The sequence below is a fragment of the Pelodiscus sinensis genome, chromosome 9 (genome assembly GCF_049634645.1).
Source record: "Pelodiscus sinensis isolate JC-2024 chromosome 9, ASM4963464v1, whole genome shotgun sequence".
NCBI classification, from domain to species: domain Eukaryota; kingdom Metazoa; phylum Chordata; order Testudines; family Trionychidae; genus Pelodiscus; species Pelodiscus sinensis.
Window position 1 is genome coordinate 44,008,937 of NC_134719.1, and position 22,901 is coordinate 44,031,837.

The 22,901-nt window shown below is 44.1% G+C and overlaps 1 protein-coding gene across 10 annotated transcripts in view; it reads right to left on the bottom strand.

Annotated features, from left to right (window-relative positions):
- CLCC1 (chloride channel CLIC like 1) overlaps positions 1-22,901 on the bottom strand; it is a 45,590-nt gene that overhangs the window by 11,584 nt on the left and 11,105 nt on the right. For 8 of the 10 annotated variants that reach the window (XM_075936669.1, XM_025189418.2, XM_025189413.2 and 5 more), the window contains 6 exons: positions 17,071-17,164; positions 13,703-13,800; positions 13,457-13,603; positions 12,180-12,461; positions 11,204-11,464; positions 1,250-1,465 (listed from right to left, as the gene is read on the bottom strand). In XM_075936669.1, coding sequence (XP_075792784.1) covers positions 1,250-1,465; positions 11,204-11,464; positions 12,180-12,461; positions 13,457-13,603; positions 13,703-13,800; positions 17,071-17,164 — 1,098 coding nt within the window. The remainder of the gene's footprint in view (positions 1-1,249; positions 1,466-11,203; positions 11,465-12,179; positions 12,462-13,456; positions 13,604-13,702; positions 13,801-17,070; positions 17,165-22,901) is intronic. The other 2 variants (XM_075936671.1, XM_075936670.1) reach the window with 1 other exon arrangement.

Consider the following 22,901-nt stretch of genomic DNA (forward strand, 5'->3'; position numbering starts at 1 on the left):
CCACCCCTATCATATATAAGGACAATGTTGAAACCTTTTGTGTTAGAAATATTTTATTTTAAATAAGCCTGGCCAACTAAATTCCAATCTGGGCCCAGCTCCCATTTGGTCAAGTGACCTGTTGCCAGCCCTGATCCTGTGGCAGGCCCCATAGTCCAGCCCCCATCTAACTGCAGGAGGCAACCTTCTCCCCTCCCCCTCTGCTGCACCACAAGTAGAGGGGGAGGCCACAGCATAGAAAGCAGGGGCACAGCCCCCTCGTGTCCTCTAAATATTACAACGAGGGTCACAGTTCTAGCTTCTGGCCTCAAAGAGCTTTTTTTTATTGTAAGTAAACAAACTACACATTTTTAGCAAAAGTCTGTATAACAATTTCAATCGTTAATCTCCCTGTCTAGTATATTGTGTCTGGCCATCTTTTAATTCTATTTCTAAATGAATTTACTACCAGTGATACAGAATTCTAGAGGATGTACAACTTTTTTGTTTAGGGCATTGTACTGCACATTTTTTTTTTTAAACTTGGCTACATAATTGGCTAATTACACTCAATGACAGTTTGATTTGCTCAAATCATGCCAGTTTTGTCTGTTTTGCCTGAGCTTGATAAATTCCATACGCATGGATGGCACAAATATTTTGTGGTAGCTGCAGATTTTCACTGACTGTTACCCCCTTCACATGTTAAATGCAAATAGTAGAGAATTTTGCTGCACCCCACATAGCATTTCATCATGTTGCAAATTAGCCTTAGACAGTTTCTGTCTACTTGACCTCTCCTCCCATGACAGTTTTCCTTGTAACCTCCTGTAAACAACTTTTATCAAATGTTTTCTGAAAGTCAAAATAAATTATATCAATAGAAACGCACATCCATCGATATCTGCAGGTATCCACAGATGCAGGTATCCACAGTTCATTTTTGTGAGTACAACGTGGAGGAGTTTAACACATTTAAATCACCAGTTTTAATCTTGATTGCATTTATATTTAATTATTTCCCAGGGATTAAAACAGATGAGAATCGATCTACATACTGTCCAGAATTTATTCTCTCAACATCTGTAGTGGAACTGAATGACCAGATAAATATTTTTCAGATGACCAGAAAACTGTTCTAAAAAAAGGAATTAGTTAAATGGCACCATTTTCATATGAAAACTATAAAAATCTGCACAGTTAATGGTGAAAACAAAATTATTGTAAGATTAGCTTAAATAGCTATTAAAATGTACAATATTTAACATACAATGGATGCTACCACCGGAGGCTCTTCTCTTGGTGGATCTGGAATATCATTTGCCAGCAAAACATCAGCATTTCTGTTGCTATTTTGAAGTTTCATGTGATCATCTCCTCTGTCATAAGGTCTTATTCTGAGGGGACTGGCATCTGAATCAACTGCACTGTAATTTATTTGTTCCTGTTGCTGCCTATCACTTGGAAGAAATGAAGGAGATGATTCCTGCCAGGGTGGATAAAAATTGATTAAAAATGTTTTTTCTAATTTAAATCAGTTTTATTTTTAAATCAAAATACAGGCTGGACCTCTCTGGTCTGGCACACTCGGGACTTAACTGGTCCTGAACAAAGGAATTTGCCAGACCAGAGGAGGTCTGACTTGTATTTCTGCTGCCCAGACCACCTTCCCTCCCTGCTTCCAGCCCCAGCTGCCTCCCCATTGCTGTGCTGCTGCAGTCCTGGCAGCCCAGACTGCCCCAGCCCCACTATCGTGGCTGCTGCGTGACTGGCCCCGGCCCAGCTGACATGACTGCCACCTCCCCTACCCTGCTTCTAGGGGTGACATGGCACCTACTGTGCTACTGGGGCTCTGGCACCAGGCCCAGCCCCAGCCTCACCAGGCTCCAAGCTGCCAGCCGTCTTGCCACTGGGACTCCCAGCCAGGACTCCCAGGTTCAGGAACACTAGCTTTCCTGCCAGACCACAGATCTTGCCAGATGAGGGAGTCCTGGTTTTGGGAGGTCCAATCTGTACTACATTTCTCATTTAAAAACAGTTACAATTAAATCTCATCACAAACCTGCTATACATGGTATCAGCACAAAGTGGGCCATTGTCTTCTCCAACAGGCCCTGAACTGCTGGGTCACACATACAGCATTTCCTGGCTTAGGTTATGAGAAAACCAAGTTCTCAAGTGCTTACTCATGTCCATTCCAGTTAGGTGTGCGCATGCTGCATGCACGGATCCTGGAGCTTTTTTCCCTTAGCAGTACCCGTTGGGCCAGCCAAGGAGCCCCCTAGAGTAGTGCAGCTATATCCATGCTGGCCCTCCACCCCTTTAGTTCCTTTTTACTGCCCATGAGAGTAGCTGGAATGGTTGACTACACTGTTGGTCTAACCGTAGCCTTTTGTATGTAGTGTTAGTTGAAGTTTTTTATAGTGTAAATAGTTATTGTTAGTAGTTAGTTCTGAGGGGAGCAAAATTCCTATTTGAAGCTTATCTTAATGGAGTCCACTCTTCAGCCAGACTCGGTGCCAGCAGTGCGGAGTGCACCAGCCTTATAGCAGGAGCCAGTTGCAGCACCAAAACATACCCCGGCACAAAGTAAGTCTTTGGCTCAGACACACCAATCCCAGTCTCCAGCTCCAAGAAAGAAGAGACAGCATAGGAGATGGTCCCGTCATAGTTGTAGCCACAAAGTGTGGAAGTGCAACTTGATCACGGCATTGTATCATTATGCTCCCGTACCGGCTAGACACCGGGTGAGCTCGACACGTCAGGAGTGTCCCGTGCCAGATGTGGTGATAGAAGAGGTCCAGCAACCATCGACCCCTAAGACCTTCAACACTGCCTGAGAGATCATTGAGCTTCTGTCATCATCAGGCCTGGATCAAGGGGTCAGCACTGGTTGCCTGAGCCTGCACTGGAGTTAGACCCAGCCATCAGTGCCGCGCCATCTAGTGCAGCCCCAGACTGTAATACCAGCACTGGTAATGTCAACGGCACCGCTGCTGACAGCGGCATGGGCTCTGCCGTCACCAGCACCGACAACAGTGCCAGCACCGCCACCAACAACAATGCTGGCACCAGCACTGGCTCCGAGGGATTCCATCTCTGCCAGGCCATCCACCTCCGCGGTACCGCCATACCATCCCATCCCAGCCACATTAGCACACATGGCACCTCCGGTACCGTACCCACAGATGCTATGGCTGGCAGATAATTAGCACAGTTGATGTTCCCACTGGCACCAGTCCACTGGGGAAAACTAAATTCGATGGCCCGGCATACACATCCGCGCCATTCACCTGTGTCATCGGCACCGCTGTGGTCTGCTTTGGCCTATTCACCCAACTCAGAGGCTGAGTTGGCTAGTTCCTAGGCCTCATATAGATTGAGATCGCAGCATGAATCCCGTTCTTAGCACTGCAGCCTGATAGTGCCAGCCTCAGAGCCCGCTCAGTCCTCTTATAAGGAGACTGTGAGGCCTCCAGTGAAGGGGAATGGTAACCTGCCTCACACTCTACCATGGTTGCACCCTCACAGCAGATGAAGGAACATGGCAATCAACATCTGATCAGGGAGTCTTCCTTCTTGTCACCGGACGAGGCGTTGGCTGACCCTGCACCCCCCTTGTCCACAATGGATGCCAGGGCACACCAAGAACTTCTCTGAAGGCTTGTGGCTAATTTTAGATGTGCAAGTGGAGGAGGTCCCAGAGGAATTGGACCCAATGGTAGATATTTTGACAGCAGATGTCCCAGCCAGAGTAGCTTTGCCACAGAATAAGACAGTGGCTAGGATTTCAAAAATCCTTTGGCAAACACCCGCCTCCATTCCACCCATCCAAAAAGGGGTGGAAAGGCACCACTTTGTTCCTTAGGCAGGACATGAACATCTCTTTGCCCTTCCGGCCCCAGGTTCCTTAGTGGTCCAAGCTGCTGGTCAGAAGAGACATGGCCTGCCCGGACCTACGCCAAAGGACAAGGACCCCAAAAAACTGGACCTGCTAGGCAAAAAGGTCTATGACTCTGCAATGCAGAGCAAATATCCCTATAATATATGGTCCACCATGGATAAGTTTAAAAACCTCCTTCTGCAGAAGTGGATATAAGCTGGCTATTAGGAAGTATATAAGCTGGCTATTGGACACAGACTGGCTAACCTTGTGAGGAGGGCTTTAAACTAGGTTTGTCGGGGGCAGGTGAGCAAAGCCCACAGGTAAGTGCTGAATGTGCAGGACTGGGAGATGTGTTGGAAATGGGGGGGACTACGGCCTATAATGGCAAGGAGAAAGGAAGGTCAGGGCACAACAGGGAGGCAAGATCAAATCAGTATCTTAGATGCCTATATACAAATGCAAGAAGTATGGGTAATAAGCAGGAAGAACTGGAATTGCTAACCAATAAATACAACTATGATATCATTGGTATTACAGAAACCTGGTGGGATGGGACGCAATATTGGTATGGAAGGGTACGGTTTGCTCAGGAAGGACAGACAGGGAAAAAAGGGAGGAGGGGTTGCCTTGTATATTAAAAATGTACACACTTGGACTGAAGTGGAGATGAACGTAGGAGATAGCTGTGTAGAGAGTCTCTGGGTTAAGCTAAAAGGTAAAAAACGAGGGTGATATCATGCTAGGAGTCTACTACAGGCCACCTAGCCAGGTGGAAGAGGTGGATGAGGCCTTTTTTAAACAATTAACAAAACTATCCAAAGCCCAAGATTTGGTGGTGATGGGAGACTTCAACTATCCAGACATATGTTGGGAAACTAACACAGCGAGGCACAGGCTATCCAATAAGTTTCTGGACTGCATTGGAGACAACTTTCTGTTTCAGAAGGTTGAAAAAGCTACCAGAGGAGAAGCTGTTCTGGATTTGGTTTTAACAAATAGGGAGGAACTAGTTGAGAACTTGAAAGTGGAAGACAGTATAGGGGACAGTGATCACGAAATAATAGAGTTCATGATCTTAAGGAAAGGTAGAAGGGAGACCAGCACAATTGAGGTTATGGATTTCAGGAAGGCAGATTTTGATAAGCTCAGAGAACTTGTAGGTAAGGTCCCATGGGAAGCAAGACTGAAGGGAAAAACAACTGAGGAGAGTTGGAAGTATTTCAAAGGGACGTTGTTAAGGGCCCAAAAGCAAACAATTCCGCTGTGTAGGAAAGATAGAAAATATGGCAAAAGACCAGCTTGGCTTAACAAGGAGATCTTGCATGATCTCAAAATAAAAAAGGAGTCATATAAAAAATGGAAACTAGGACAACTAACAAAGGATGAATATAGGCAAGCAACACGGGAATGCAGGGGCAAGATTAGAAAGGCAAAGGCACAAAATGAGATCAAACTAGCTACAGGCATAAAGGGAAACAAGAAGACCTTTTATAAATACATTAAAAGCAAGAGGAAGACCAAGGACAGGGTAGGCCCACTGCTTAGCGAGGAGGGAGAAGCAGTAACAGGGAACTTGGAAATGGCGGAGATGCTCAATGACTTCTTTGTTTCGGTCTTCACCGAGAAGTCTGGAGGTGTGCCTAACGTAGTGAATACAAGCAGAGAGAGGGTAAGTTTAGAAGATAGGATACACAAAGAACAAGTTAAAAATCACTTAGGAAAGTTAGATGTCAGCAAGTCACCAGGTCCTGATGAAATGCATCCCAGGATACTCAAGGAGCTGATAGAGGAGGTATCTGAGCCTTTAGCTATGATCTTTGAAAAATCATGGCAGACAGGGGAGATTCCAGAAGACTGGAAAAGGGCAAATATTGTGCCCATCTATAAAAAGGGGAATAAGAACAACCCAGGAAATTATAGACCGGTCACTTTAACGTCTGTCCCAGGGAAGATAATGGAGCAGGTAATTAAGGAAATCGTATGCAAACACTTGGAAAGTAATAAAGTGATAGGGAATAGCCAGCATGGGTTTGTGAAGAACAAGTCATGCCAAACTAATCTGATAGCTTTCTTTGATAAGATAACGAGCCTTGTGGATAAGGGAGAAGCGGTGGATGTCATATACCTAGACTTTAGTAAGGCATTTGATACGGTCTTGCATGATATTCTTATTGATAAACTAGGCAAATATAACTTAGATAGGGCCACGATAAGGTGGGTGCATAATTGGCTGGATAACCGTAGTCAGAGAGTTGTTGTTAACGGTTCTAAATCCTGCTGGAAAGGGATAACAAGTGGAGTTCCTCAAGGGTCTGTTTTGGGACCCGTACTATTCAATATCTTCATCAATGATGTAGATATTGGGATAGAGAGTACTCTTATTAAGTTTGCAGATGATACCAAACTGGGTGGGGTTGCGACTTCTTTGGAGGATAGGGACATAATTCAAAATGACTTTAGCAAGTTAGAGAAATGGTCAGAGGTAAACAGGATGAGGTTTAATAAAGAGAAATGCAAAGTGCTCCACTTAGGAAGGAACAATCAGTTCCATACATACAAGATGGGAAGCGACTGTCTAGGAAGGAGCATGGCGGCAAGGGATCTAGGGGTCATAGTGGACCACAAGTTGAATATGAGTCAACAGTGTGATGCTGTTGCAAAAAAAGCAAATATGATTCTAGGTTTTATCAACAGGTGTGTTGTAAGCAAAACTCGTGAAGTCATTCTGCCGCTCTATTCTGCACTAGTTAGGCCTCAGCTGGAGTACTGTGTCCAGTTCTGGGCGCCACATTTCAAGAAAGATGTGGAGAAATTGGAAAGGGTACAGAAAAGAGCGACAAGAATGATTAAAGGTTTAGAGAACATGACCTATGAAGCCAGGCTTCATGAACTGGGCTTGTTTAGTTTGGAAAAAAGAAGATTAAGGGGGGACATGATAGCGGTTTTCAAATATCTAAAAGGGTGTCACAAGGAGGAAGGAGAAAATTTGTTCCTCTTGGTTTCTGAGGACAGGACAAGGAGTAATGGGCAGCAGGGGAGGTTTAGATTGGACATTAGGAAAAAATTCCTAACTGTCAGGGTGGTCAAATATTGGAATAAATTGCCAAGGGAGGTGGTGGAATCTCCCTCTCTGGAGATATTTAAGAACAGGTTTGATAGACATCTGTCAGGGATGGTGTAGACGGAGCTTGATCCTGCCTTGAGGGCGGGGGGCTGGACTCGATGACCTCTCGAGGTCCCTTCCAGTCCTATTATTCTATGATTCTATGATTCTATAAGTTTAGACTCAAAATTAGGCGAAGGTTTCTAACTATCAGAGGAGTGAAGTTCTGGAACAGCCTTCCAAGGGAAGTAGTGGGGGCAAAAGACCTATCTGGCTTCAAGATTAAGCTAGATGGGTTTGTGAAGGGGATGGTTTGATGGGATAACATGATCTTGGCAATTAATTGACCTTTCACTATTCACAATGGTAAATAGGCCAATGGTGGGATGATAGGAGTTACTATAGAGAATTTTTTCTGGGTGTCTGGTGGGTGAGTCTTGCCCACATGCTCAGGGTTCAGCTGATCGCCATATTTGAGGTTGGGAAGGAATTTTCCTCCAGGGTAGATTGGTAGAGGCCCTGGAGGTTTTTCGCCTTTCTCTGTAGCATGGGGTACGGGTCACTTGCGGGAGGATTCTCTGCATCTTGGGGTCTTTAAACCATAGTTTGAGGACTTCAATATCTGAGGTGAGTAGTGGGTGGGTGAGATTCTGTGGCCTGCATTGTGCAGGGGGTCAGACTAGATAATCATAATGGTCCCTTCTGACCTTAAAGTCTATGAGCCTAGTCAGGGGTTTGGGGCCTTGTTGGAAGAAGGTGAGGGGGGGGTCTCCCACATTGCACTGCAAGCGGCATTGAATGCCACAGACTCTGCAGTCCATTTGATGGCTATGGCTGTCGTGATGAGGCAGAGTGCATGGCTACAGGTGTCTGGCATTCTGCTTGAAGTCCAAAACACCTTACAAGATCTCCCGTTTGAAGGGTCACGTTTTTTCTTGGACCAAACAGACTTTAGGCTGCATAGCTTTAAAGACTCCAGGACCACCCTGAAATCTCTCAGTATCCATACCCCAGCATTCCAGGGGAGGCCACTGAACCCTAGACCAGCCCCGATACCCTTCCAGCAAGGATTCAGGCCTGAGGGAGAAGGGGTAGCAATAACAGTAATAACAATGGCAAAAACAGGCGCAGGGGGTCAAGGTCTGACTCCGACTGGAGGTCTGCTCTGCCTCCTAATCAGCAGCCCAAGTCCTCATTTTGAAGTTACGCCCAAAGACAGTGTCCCAGTCTCCATGATAATATCTTCTTTTGGGTGCCGGCTCTTCCATTTCTACCTGGCCTGCTCCCAGGTTACCTAGGACCATTGGGTACTTGGCCTGGTGGAAAGTGGATTTGCTATCCCCCTTCCTCTCTTTACCTCCTTCCCACTCCCCTTCCCATCCCTCTTCAGGGACCCCTCACACAAGCGTCTGTTAAGACAAGAATTGTCTTCACTAGTGCATCTGGAGGCAGTCGAACCTGTTCCAGAGGAGTTCAAGGGGAAAGGGTTCTATTCCCAGTATTTCCTCATCCCAAAGGAGGTCTTCAACCCATCCTAGATCTAAAGGACCTGAATTCGTTTATAAAGAAAGCAAGGTTCAGGATGGTTACCCTAGCTTCTATCATCCCTTCCCTAGAAAGAGGAGACTGGCACACTGCCTTCGATTTGAAGGATATGTACTTCCACATCTCAGTGATCCTGGCTCACAGATTTCTGAGGTTCACAGTAGTCTTGGATCGCTTTCAGTTTGCAGTCCTCCCATTCGACTTTTCTATGGCGTCGAGGGTCTTCACCAAATGCATGATGGTCGTAGCAGACTTTTTGAGAAGTCGCAGGGTCCAAGTATTCCTTTACCTGGCTGATCAGGGATTCATCCATGGAATAGGTAACGCATCACGTAGACCCTGTCAGGACTCTGTTCCACAGACTGGGTTTCCTCATATCCACATTTAATCCTACTCAGGTAATAGACTTTGTTGGGGCCCCTTGAAAGTAGGAATAAGAGATCCTCCGGAAAAGGGCTTATTTTCCGGAGAATCACGTCTAGACTGGTGCTCTTCTCCGGCTTATCCCCAAGCTGGAAAAAAGCGGCAGCCATGTAAATGCAAATGCTGCGGGGGATATTTAAATCCCCCGCGGATTTTGCTATTCCGATGTGTCTAATCTGCATCCCTTTTCCGGAAAGGGGTGCCAATGTAGACCCAGCCAAGGTGTTCTCTGTGCTGACAGACATGACTGCAATGTATTATATCAACAAACAGGGTGGAGCTTGTTCCTCTCCCCTGTGCGAGGAAGCCCTATGCCTCTGGGTCCTGTGCAATGCACATGTTATCCACTTGGAGGCCGCATACTTTCCGGGAATCATCTCACCGCAGCTTTAACAACAACAAGGCCTCTCCACTTCATCCCTGCAGGTTTACTTAGTAGCTATTGTAACATTCCACCTAGGGGAAGGGGGCAGGATGGTATTTGCAAATGTGATGGTTAAGTGATTCCTCAAGGGGTGGACAGGCTGTACCCCTATGTTCACCAGCCCTTACTCCCCTGGGACCTTAACTTAGTTCTTACACGACTTATGAGCCCACCATCTGAACCCTTAGCCACTTGCTTGTTGAAACTTCTGTGGTGGAAAGTGGCCTTCTTAGTGGCTAATCACATCAGTTAGAACGGTCTCAGAGCTGAGGGCACTCATGTCTGAACTCCCGTATATAGTCTTCACCTCCACCCTACGTTTCTCCCTAAGGTGGTCTCCCAATTCTACGTGTCCCAGGATATTTATCAGTTTTCTTCCTGAAACCTCACTCAATGCCTAAAGAGTGGTCTTTACACTCTTTGGATATTAGGAGGGCCTTAGCCTTCTACATAGATCGGACAAGAGAGTTTCATAGGTCTTCACAACTCCTTATTTCCTTAGCCAAAAGGTTTATAAAGGGCCTCCCACAAGGACACAAGCCTTGTTGATGGCATTTGTTGCGCAGGTGCCTATTCTTGAGAGCCGCAGAGCAGCCAAGTGATCCTCTGTACGTATGTTCACAGCTCATTATGCTATTATGCAGCAGACCAGGGACGAGGCGGCCTTTGGTAGGCCTGTGCTGCATTCCATTGCAGATTAGTCTCCGACCTCACCTCCTGTCATACAGCTAGGGAATCACCTAACTGGAATGGACATGATGAAGCACTCGAAGAAGAAAAAATAGTTAGTTACTTTGTAACTGTTGTCCTTTGAGATGTGTTGCTAAAGTCCATTCCAAATCCCACCCACCTCCCCTTCGTCGGACTACAGCAAGAAGGAACTAAGGGTGTATATGCACTGATATAGCGGCACCACTCCAAAGAGCTCGCTGGCTGGACCAACAGATACAGCTAAGGGGAAAAAAGCTCCGGGATCCATGCATGCGGCGTGCATACACCTAACTAGAATGGACATGAGCAACACATCTCAAAGAACAACAGTTTCTAGGAAAGTAACTATTATTTTTATTTTGAAATTCTAGTTGAAATATCCTGGAATTTTAATTTTCAGGTGTCTGTATTTAAGCTCTAGCTTTAAATCAAAAGTTTAATTTGGGAGGAGGACCAAAAGAGCATTTTACTTATGCTTAGTTTGTATTAATTCACAGCAAAGTCTTGTAGTTTAACACACAGCATTAGGGTTATTATCCTTAACACGGGCAGAAAATGGAGCACATCCAAATCCGTAATGGTAACGCATGCCCTATAAAAACAGAGGGTCAGTACTCCCAGATATTAGGTGCCTGCTTCAGGGAGCCTAAATGTGACAAAGGAGTATTTGGCTCAAAATGAGCTTACATCTACCATACAGGGTGGCTTAGGAGCATTATATTTTTTTAATTGGTAAATGTCAATCATCAATTTTCCTACAAAATGATGAAAAAGTATTTCCATCAATAACTGAAATTTTAAACAAAAGAAAGATACCACTTGATAATCCGTGAAGCTGTTTATCTTGAATATTTTGACACATGATGTTGACTGTTTTAATGGCTTTAAAACTAACTTTTTAAAACTCAAGGTCTGTCATTCAATAATTATCTCACTCCCCTTCTCCATTTAATTTCTCATAGGTGTGAAAATTTAAACTGATAAAAATTAAGAGTTTAAAAATCTGACGTTATAATAAAAATAATCAAATTGTGCCAAGCCTACATCTAGTTCAATAGTTGTAACTAAAAATAAGAGCACAAAGGAATAGCAAAAGCATACCCACAAGAATCAAAGTTTTGACAAAACTTACAGTAGAGTCCAGAGATTCTTTAATTTCCGGTGTGCCTTCTATTAATCCATGTAGAGTGCCCTTTTCTTTCTTTTCAAGATCTCCTGTTGTATGAGCTGAGTTTTGATTTGTTCTCTCCTTTTTTGAGTTACAATTTTCTTTAGTTTCACAATTCTTATCAGATACTTGTACAACTGGTGCAATCTCTCCACCATGGCTTTGATCTGCTCTGGCTTTTACGTTACAGGTAGTTTGTTCTTGAGACATTGGGTGCAATCTATACTATAAGAGAGAGAGCCTGTGTTATTCAGACAACTAATTGGGTACATTATTTAAGTGATTTAATCTGACCAGGCAGCCTAACACTTGTGAATAGTATACACTGGGCTAAGTTATCAGAATGGGAAGCAGGGTTGCTAAAAGCTATGAAGAATTTCATAATTTCTTGTTTTGGAGAGGGTTAATAATGTCTCTGATTTCAGGAACCATTCATGAAATGAACGAGTTTCATTTACAATGCACATTAAATAACCTGCAAGTTACACATTTGTCTAAGTTTCAGTTCCTTTAGTTGGCAATCCTCATTCATAGACTGACTTGGGAGTAAACCAGAAATCACAAATGAAGAGTTATTTAGATCTATAGATACTGAAATCTTGCATTTAAAAAACCTAACTACTTTAGCTCACTATAATTATAGGAAGCTAATACTCCATAGTGTTCACTCTTTCAGAAAGCTACATATCAATCAACATACCACCCTTGCTTCCAGGAATTTATTCTCTCAACATCTGCAGAGGAACTGAATTAAGCTGTTTTTTCAGATGACCAGATAACTACTCTAGTGAGAGAAAACTTAGTTAAATTGCGCCATCTTTTTCAATATGAAAAATACTTTAAAATGATCTGTACAGTTAATAGTGAAAACTAAATTATTCTAGGCTTAACCTGAGTAGCTTATTAAAACGCACAATTGTTCACATACATTTTATACTACCTTGTGATGCTTTTCTCTTTGTCCATCTGGTATATCATCTGCTGGCAGAACTTTATTGCTGTTGCCAATTTGAAGTCTCATGTGATCATCTCCTCTGTCATAAGGTCCTCCAGCGAGGGGACGAACGTTTTTTCTGTAATTAGCATCTGAATCACCTGTACTATAATTTATTTGTTCCCGTTGCTGACTGTCATTTGGAGGAAGCGAAGGAGATGGTTTCCTCTCAGGGTATGCTAAATGCCTTAATGTAGCAACTGATCTTCCTGCACCATAGCAAAAACCCTAAAGAAAAGACAATGTCTCCTTAAATATTCACTTTTACAACTTGCATTTTCTTTCTTTTGAGTTATTTTTACATCTCCACACAATAGTATGTCAAGGAAAAATTTCAGTACAAGATTTACAATTTTCTCAAGAGTAATTTCCTGAGGGAGGAAAGCTCCTAAGTTGACAGTGTTTTTTTTTAAAGTAAACAATTTCATTACTTTGAAACAGAGTTTAGGAGCAAACTTAAATTAATATAGCTGAACAAACTTCCCTATTTTTGTTACAACCCCTAGAATAACTGTAAATGAAGGATCAGTGAAAAAAATATTTTCAGGCTTTTACTGTCCTATTTTTTAAAGTCAATGGGATTTCACAGTGTGCTGCTCTCTACTCGTCAGTCGGTGTGGGTATGACCTGATTAGTGTCAAGGTTCTCCTATGCTTCCTGCTAATTCTAACTCAGTCCTCTCAAGTACTAAGTGCCACTTTCTGCAGAGGTTCTGTTATGTGCTCCAGCCAGAGCTGATATGACACTTAAACCCATTTATCATGCATGCAGGCTGGAATTCTGACCTTTTTACTTGTAATAATTTTCTGCTTATAGAAGTTAAGAAATTTTTCTTTGCATTTTTATAGTTCACATATCTTTACTATGGCAAAAAATTCACGTCAGAAAAACAACAAATACCTGAAAAAATAAAACACAAGAAATAAAAATCTTTAAAGTTCTATTCTCAGTGTTCAGATCTATATACACTACTGCGTCTAAAATTTTATCAGTGGAGTTTTTTGTTTGTTTTTAGTACAGGTGGCAGAACCACTTTGGTCTAGCACCCTGGGACCAGAGCAGTCCTGAACTACAGAGTTTTCCTGATCATGAGAGGTCCACCCTGCTCCCTGCTGCAGGCCCACTGCACGGATTTTAGAAGTGCTACCTGTAATTTTGTATGTCATGGGTACCTGCCATATTTAGTGAGGCCTAAAATAAAATGATCAAGAACATATACTAACCAGAACAGCCAGAGCTATGATGATTAACACCGGAATCTGTAGTAGCATTGGTATCTCCATCATAAGGGCTTTAATAAATTCACCAATTCCTTTCCCTATAAGTTTTAATGGGTCTGTTACAAAATTGGTAAATGTAACAGCCAACGCCTAAAATAAGAAATAACAACAAGACATGAGGATTATTATTCTTTAGTTTTCAAATACAAAATGGAAGGGTAAACGGTTTATTTCGGAAAAGTCACATACGGTTGTTGGGGGAACTAGCCAAATGGGATTTACTAGTATTGTTTCATAATACTTCTGACAAGGATCATCCTGGAACGTCCATGAACGTCTCACCCATTCTACAGTTAAAAGAATGTAAAAATTATACAAATACATAAAAAGTGACAAATGTATATTATAATGATATAATTAAGCATTAGGTGACAATTGTATTTTATACCCTGTAGTCCAAAATTTTACATGCCTGGTTTCATCTCAAAAAGTTAATTGCATTTTTAAAAATGTCATCAATCCAGATGGAAATTAAAGTTATCAAAGCACAGAGGAGGGCTGGTAAAAACTGTTACTCACCTTTGTAATTGTTGTTCTTCGAGATGTGTTGCTCACAGAATCATAGAATACTAGGACTGGAAGGGACCCTGAGAGGTCATTGAGTCCAGTCCCCTGCCCTCATGGCAGGACCAAGTATTCATGGGTATTCCAACTGAGGTGCGCGCACCATGAGCATGACTCAGAAAGCTTTTATCCTAGCTGCTACCTGATGGATTGGCTGTGGAGCCCCCTGGAGTGGCACCAGTGTAGAGCACTATATATGACCCTGCTGATGCAAACACACCTCAGTTCCCTCTTGCCAGCTATTCCGACAGTGGGGAAGCACGATGGCTATGGAATGGATACGAGCAACACATCTCAAAGGACAATGGTTACAAAGCAGGGATGTTAAGGACTTGTCAACTAGTCAACTATATGATAAGCAAATGCTTATCGGATAGTCAATTGACTAGTCAATACCCCTCCCCCCCTTACTGCCTCTATCAGACAGAGGCAACAAAGGGGTATGAGAGGAGGGGTACTTCAAAGCAGCAGCATTTCAAAGTGGAAGAACCACACAGCTGAGCCTGGCATCAGCTGTGTGGCACTACTGTGTGTGGAGCCCTGAGTCAGCTAGGGACTCCCGGGCTCCAGCGCAGCATTTCCACGGAACCCAGGCTCAGCTGGGGAATCCCCAGCTGAGCCTGGGTTCTGCGGAAATGTTGCACAGAAACCGCGGTCAGCTGGGGACTCTGGCTCCGCATGGCATTTAAAATCGGCAGCGCAGCATGAAGCCCAGACCAGACCCCGAGCTCCATGCTGAGCTGACACTTAGAAATACACAAGAGCCCATGCTGGGGACTCTTGTACATTTCAAAGCTGACATGGTGCATGCAGCCCGGAGTTCCACATTCCTCCTTTGAAACGTACAAGAGTCCCAGCAGGTGATGGCAACTAGAAAAACCACCCTCCAGTAAAGGTAAAGTAATGAACAAGTTGCTAAAGGCTCAAAGTGGGGGACCTTTGAGTACTAAGAGGACCAGGTTGAGATCCTAAGCAGGGTCCAGGCACCATACCAGCAGGTGGAGCCTATCCATACCCTAAAGCAGTGGTTCCCAACCAATGGTCCTGGATCCCTGGTGGCCCATGACGGTACTGCAGGGGGTCCCTGGAAGGGTGGTTCGTGAAATTTTAATAGATTTAAAAGGGATCCGTATGCTCGAAAAGGTTGGGAACCACTGCCGTAAAGAAAGTGCCTGACCAGAGGGCTCATGAAAAAACAGAGCAACTGGCTACTTCTGGATGAAAAGGACGCTAATTTTTCACATCGCAATCAAACTATCACACAGACAGTATCAACAGATCCTGGTAAGACATTTACACTCCCAACAGCTGTCACTGGTGATGAGAAGGAACTGAGGTGTGTGGTTGGGTTGGCAGGGTCATATGTAGTGTGCCACACTGGCACCACTCCAGCGGGGCACTACAACCAACCCAAGAGGTAGCAGCTACAGAAAAAACTTCTTGGCAGTCATGCACATAGCACACACGTATCTCAATTAGAATATATATGAACAAACACTTGGAGAAGGGAACATTCTTAACATTAAATCTTTCTTTTAGATGTTAACACTTTACATTGAATAATCCTGAAAGAGGAAAAAAGGTCTGCAATTTTTGCCTGGTCAAAGCAATGATGAAATATCTGGTATATTTTGCACACTGTCACTGGAGTCTGGGGCATACAATCTTATTTATTGCATATCTGTGATGAACTGAGCTTTGTGAATAGTGCTTTAAAATATATTTGTAGGTTTGTAATTGTTAGCAGTCTGGCTTTGTTTTCAGACAGTTACTGGTTAAGACTGATTGTGGAGAAATGTAAGTGCACATAGTCCTGTGAATCTGCCCTGGGTTCTGCGGAGGTCTGTCCCCCTAAGTCTGGGCAGAAACATGCTGGAACCATGTTACAGAAATTTTACCACACACAGGTTGCCATTTTGTCCTCTGCTCACGTGATCTCACACACACTGTGCATAAGAGACCAGGCTAGCACAGATGTTTAAGTAGTAATGGAAATGAACAGTATTGGGATATTTGGTCAGATGCCAAAGGAGTCCTTGGGGTAAAGTTTGAGAACCACTGCCTTTAAGTATTTCCAGAATCGGTTGTTTTGATTACTTTGGGGAATAGCACAACTAGCCACTATCAACTTTATTAAAACTGGTTATCAAAAATCCCTAAGAGACACTTACTAAATATGGAGCCACTCTCATCCTCCTGAGTGGGGTGAGCTGCTGTGAACATGTAATATTAATACCAGTGTCTATGGGCTTGTCTACATTGCATTGCAGTACAGACCTAAGTGAGAACTGCAGTGTGCACCAAAGTAACTGTCCCAAGCACACGCTGCTGATACGAACTAAAAGGTAACTAGTTTGCGTTAATGCAATTCTGTTTGAAAGAGGACTACATTAACACAAACCTTTTACTCTGCATCTGCCTTTTACTCCATAAAGTAGTTGGATTTGTGCTGCAAAAATATCTAGTTAAAGTCTGAAATAAGGAACATTTTTGTATGATTTTATATGAATACATGGCCTGCAGTAACTCACCAATACAAATGAATAAATCACTGGAAGATAGAAGAGTGGAATTCAAGTCAAGAGGATTTTCCTTTCCTTAGTTTTAAGATACTGCATACTGAACTGTACAGGACAACTGTGGAATATTCATAGGCTAGAGAGAGAGATTTCAGATATAGATTCTAGTAGTCAGTACAATGAGAAGTTTAAACCCAGGAGGAGGTGCCATACCATAAATTAGCTTTTGTGATAACCTTGCATTTAATAATTTTAGAGACCAAATACAATAGCATGCTAATTATATGTTACATAAAGCAGTGTTTGGCTTACTCAATTGTATGATGAGAATTTTCAATTCATGATAAGTTTTAAAAAATTATTAAAAAAGCTTCTGTCACTTCTTGGGTGACACCAGCCCTGGCTCATTTTTACTGTTTGCCAGTTTTCTTTAGATAAAAAGTATTAGAAAGGAAACAACTATAAACACCTTACCAAAGAGACTATCCTTCCAGTCAAGCTTCTCAGCACATACTGTGTCATGATCTCCCATTCTGGCCACAGCAGCTTGATTCTGTGCAAAAGCTTTCTGCAACAGAATACGAATTAAGCTTTGTAAAAGCTGTTTACGTGGAATAAAAGACTACTAGTTTAGCTTTCTGTCATCAACCAATAAGCAGTCTAAAATGTATTAGAGATAAAAATCTGCAAAAGCAAACCACCACAGCAAATCAAATGCAGTCAAAGCGTATAATCTCTGAATAGGGGAGAGAACAATTATTTTTAGCTAGCCAAAAGGTTCTGACTGCTTCCTTCACAATAAGGAAGCGTCAACTCTAACAATTTCTGGAACTGAGCCAACAATTCACCACACATCATTATTTTTGAGTTTTAGATATTAACACTGATCACAGAATTATAGTAAGAAAACTGGGGAAAAAAACCCTCACAAGCTACTACATAAAGCAGGGGTAGGGAACCTAAGGCCCTGGGACCAAATGCAGCCTCCAGCTTGCCTGGATTTGGCCCCTGAGGTTCGGCCTCCCCTCCCCATCTCCCTATGGGGCTGGAGCACATAAAATCTACTAGCCTGCTTCCCCACCCCCCCAGGTTCTGATGTGAAAGGGGAATGTGGGGAGTGTTTTCTCCTTCTTAGTCAGGGGCTACCCTCAGTGAGGGTTTGGTGGTTTTTTTGGTGTGTTGTTTTTGTGCTTCTCACTTGGGTGTGGCCCCAGACACAAAAAAGGTTCCTCATCCCAGCATAAAACAATGGTTTATCACACTAGGATTGCAACACCAAGGCTGGTTAAAGCATTTTGGAGTTTCTGATGTGTTCTGCATAATATAAAAGTTTCCAATAAAATAATTTCTAGCTCCTCTGGCAGCAAAGAGATCCTTCTCACTGTAAATAATTTTAAAGGTGTACACACTGAATGCAAGTTCCTATTTGTGATGTAACAAATTTTACAAAAATATTTTGTATTACAATAGTGAGAGGTTGGTTAAGATAACACAAAGGACTCAGATAATAGTATCACAGAAGGAAAGTACATTGAAGAAGGAAAAAAAAAGCACGTCTACATCTGACTACACATGATAAAACAAGTTATAAATTTTTTAAGCTCCCAATTGTATCCAACATGCTATATTGTTCTAGCTGAAAGATCTGTCAATGCATGCAGCATTCAGTAGGCCTACTTAAGTAAGATACATCCTAATTAAGACAGTTATTTATCACCACAGACTGCCTCAGTGGATGGTTTCTCCCTCACCACAAGTGAGATGGCCTTCCACTCTTCCAAGAGCGGAACTCTCCCCAGGTAGACCTGTTTGCAACCAAGCAGAACGTGAAGTGCCCCAGGTTCTGTTCCAGACTCAGTCTGGAGAAAGTTCCCTCGCAGACGCCTTCCTTCTTCCTTGGAAGGAGGGCCTCATGTATGAGCTTCCTCCATTTCCTCTGATTATCAAGGTCCTACAGAAGATCAGACAGGACACAGCACAAGTAAAACTCATTGCACCATGTGGCCACACCAGCACTGGTATAACAGTCTTGTCCTCCGCTGATCCACTCATATTGTCATCCCAGGACTGCGGTTGCCTCCTGCACTCAGACCTGCTACCATTCCACCTCACAGTATGGTTGCTCCATGGCTGAGCCCAGAGCAGCAAGCTTGCTCTTTAGAAGTGAGGCATGTGTTCTTGGAAAGTAGGAAGCCATCTACTAGATCCACCTTCTTTGCAAAATGGACTCTGCTTTTGGTCTGGGCTGCTCAGAAAGGGATCAGTACTGCTGGAATGCCACTGAAATCTTCTGCATCTGAAGCATGAAGTCTGGCATTGGCTTCCATCAGGGTGAACCTGGCAGCGATTTCAGCCTTTCAACTGTCGATCCAAGGTCACTTGGTGTTTTCCCATGACATCACAATCAGAATTGTAAAAGGTCTTGAGAGGCTCTTTCTGCAGATCCCAACCACACTTCCTCAGTGGTCCTCTCCAGGCTGACAGGGCCTCCCTTTGGGCCACTGGCTTCCTGCTCACTTTCACTTCCTTCAAGGTAGCCTTTTTGGTGGCAATCACCTCAGTCAGGAAGGTGTCTGAACTCTGTGCTCTTATGTCAGAACCCCTTTATACAGTCTTTTTCAGAGATAAGATACAGTTTAGATCTCATCCCACCTTCCTGCTCAAGGCGTCTGCGCCTTTCACATGGGCCAGGATATCTTCATGCTGGTCTTCTATCTCAAGCCCCATAAGACCAGTGAAGACAGACACCTACATGCCTTGGATGTTAGGTGGCCACAGAGGATTCCTAAATGGATCACCTTCTGTATCAGGATGTGCTATGAACTGGTGAGGGTTCATTCTACCAGAACACAAGCCTCTTCATCCCACATTCCTATTTAGGATATTTGTAAATAGGACGTGGTCCACTGTGCACATGTTTACATCCCATTATGCAGCAGACCAGAGATGACACTGGGTTCCGCAGAGCTGTGTTGTTTTCAGCATGGAATTAAACTCATACCTGCCTCTGCAGATTCAGCTTCGAATCATTTACATTGAATGGACGTGAACAAGCACTTAAAGACAGCTACCTGTGTCCATAACTGGTGTTCTTTGAGATATGATATTCATGTCCATTCAACATCCTGCCCTCCTCCTCCTCTGTCAGAGTTTCTAGCAAGAAGGAACTGAAAGAGGAAGGGTCCTGGCAGCACTCTATATAGCACGGCATGTGCACACCTCTCCAGGGGGCACTGTAGCCAGTCACCAACGGACACTGTGGAGGGAAAAATCTTCTGCCACTGTTAAATGTGGCAAGCACCCACCTGCATTCATGTGGAATGGACATGAGCAACACGTCTCAAAGAACACCAGTTATGGAAACAGGTAACTGTCTTTTTAATAGGTCAACTTACATGGACAGTTTATTTTCTTAATACTCTTCAGTTCAAAGAGCTTAATTGCCTTATTTAACTTTAGATTGGTGCAAAGAATTTTACTAGACATTGATTTAAAAACGGATATGCCCCTTGGGACAGTTGCCTGATATGCTGAGACGCCACTGGGTTTATTAATAAACAAAAAGTGATTTTACTAAGTACAGGCAGTCCCCGAGTTAGGCGGATCCGACTTACGTCAGATCCGCAGATACGAACGGGGATTTTCTCGCCCCGGAGGACTGGAGCGGGAGGACACCTGGTCCCGCCGCCCGCCTCCTCCGGGGCGAGAAAAGCTGCTCCCCGTTCTCTCTGGTCTGCTGCGGGAGCCAGCAGACCAGGGAGACGGGGAGCAAAGCAGCGCAGGACACGGGGACCGGACCCGCGGCCGCTTCCAGATTCAACTTAAGAACCCCAGGCGTCCCCAAGTCAGCTGCTGCTGAAACTGATCAGCAGCTGATTCCAGGAAGCCCGGGTCAGAGCAACTCTGCCTCGGGCTTCCTGTAGTCAGCTCCTGGTCAGTTTCAGCTGATCTGGAAGCGCAGCGGGTCCGGCCCGGGTCCTCCGCCGCTTTGCTCCGCGTCTCTCTGGTCTGCTGGGGGGGGGACGCAGCTAGTGCCCCCCTCAGCAGACCAGGGAGATGTGGAGCAAAGCCCGGGGCCTGTGGTAGAGCAGGTGGGGCGCTGCCGGTTGGTCCCACAGCACCGCTCCTTGGCGCTACTGGACCAACCCGGCAGCACCCCAGCTACTCTGCCCCAGGAGTCCTGATTCAGCCGCTGCTGATCAGTTTCAGCAGTGGCTGAATCAGGACACCTGGGGCAGAGCAGCTGGGGTGCTGCTGGGTTGGTCCAGTAGCGCCGAGGAGCGGCCACGCTACTGGACCAACCCAGCAGCACCCGAGCTGCTCTGCCCCAGGCGTCCCCAAGTCAGCCACTGCTGAAACTGACCAGAAGCTGACTACAGGAAGCCCGAGGCAGAGTTGCTCTGACCCGGGCTTCCTGGAATCAGCTGCTGATCAGTTTCAGCAGCAGCTGACTTGGGGACGCCTGGGGTTCTTAAGTTGAATCTGTATGTAAGTAAGAACTGGTGTCCCGATTCAGCGGCTGAATCTGGATGCCAGTTCCGACTTACATAGAGATTCAACTTAAGACCAAACCTACAGTCCCTATCTTGTACGTAACCCGGGGACTGCCTGTATAAAAGGTAGGATTTAAGTGATCATAAGAGACAGCACACAGAACAAAGTAAGTTACTAAAGCAAGATAGAACATAGAAACTAAGTTGAATATGCTACAGAAACTAATTACTTGGACTTCCATGCCAATTTTTGCAGTCTTACAACCACATTTTCCAATACAAAAAAATTGTCTCCCCTTATTGATGTGTAAAAGACAGTCAAAGTAAATCCCACAAAAATCGACTGTGGGAAACAGCAAATCTGACTATGCATAATGGGAACAAACTGGACAATAGGAGAATTTCCCTCTCCCTCAAATCTCTATATTCATCTACTATATATTTGAGAGAGTTTGTCTGTGAGCAAGCATGTCTGTCTATTCATCTGCTTGTTTGTTCCAGAAACTCCTCTAAAATGGTAAGAGCTGAGACCACCAAATTTGGCATGCAGCTTCCTCTTATAACTTAAAGCAAGGTAAGGGCTTGGTTGTGCTAGGACAATGGGATGTGCCTGAAATGCAAATGTTTTTTATAACACGGAAAGAGGGGAATGCTATCAAGGACAGTTATACTGTGTAACGACCAGGAGAGTAACAAGGGGTCAGATATGGGAACTGGGACAACTATAACCCCATTCAGTCAGCAGGGGGAAACAGTGGAAGTATGCTTCTTGCCCCATACCCAGCCAGCATAATCCCTGGCATGGCCAGCCCCAGGGAGCTGCCACTACGGATATAAGGAGTTATCTGGTAAGCATTATCCATATCAGATTAACAGTCAACCTGGTTGGAATGGAGCAATGCCCCCTGTCTCTGTGGCATAGCAAGCCCAACCCATCCTGAGCAGCCATAGTAAGGCCCAGTGCACCATGGGCGTAAGACTACTCGGCTGCAGTGCCTCCCTGCCCACAGGATCCTGGTTAAATATAACATTTAGCTGGTTAACTTTTTAAATGGGATTTTACAACCCTAACCACTGCCCTGCCAGTGTGGCCCCCACCAGTTCCTGAACCCTGCACACACCCAGTCTCCTGCCCTGAGCCCCTCCTCACCCCCAAACCCTGACTCCTGCACCCCACACACTCACCCAGCCCCCTTGCCCTGAGCCTCTTTTCACCCTCCACTGCCACAGAACTCTGCCCTGATCCCCCACATGCAAGGCCAATTCAATCTTTTAGTAATAAATGTTGATGCAATTTGTAATAGTAGGTAAAAATCTTTTGAATAAGTGTAATTTTTAAATCAGTGCAGTGCCTGTAAAATGCCAATGCACATCAAAGATCTGATCATTTTGTTTTAAATTGACCAGCGATAAGCTAAACTCTCAATTTCAAATTAAAGACCAAAGCCTCATCTGGGAAAAGCCAAATTAAATGTGCTTTTTGTGAGGGACTTTTAGGGAGAAGCTGAAGAAATAACAAGATTGTTTCCCTAACACAATCCAAGGTACTATCTATTGTTCTATAACATTATTGAAGCTCTGGTCTTTAGTAGAAACTGCTGTACAGAACATACCCATTATATAGGGTTTTATCAATATAGCACACTGATCAGTTAGCCATTTCCTAAACCCCTGCCACCCTGGTGCTTAAGAGAGTCCCATATAGTCTTCTAACCCTTTGGAGTGGAATTATGATCGTTTTGAATTCTGTGCTCCATTGCAGAAAGGGGAAACAGGAATTTTATTCTAAAACTTGCAATCTGAAGTCTTCAT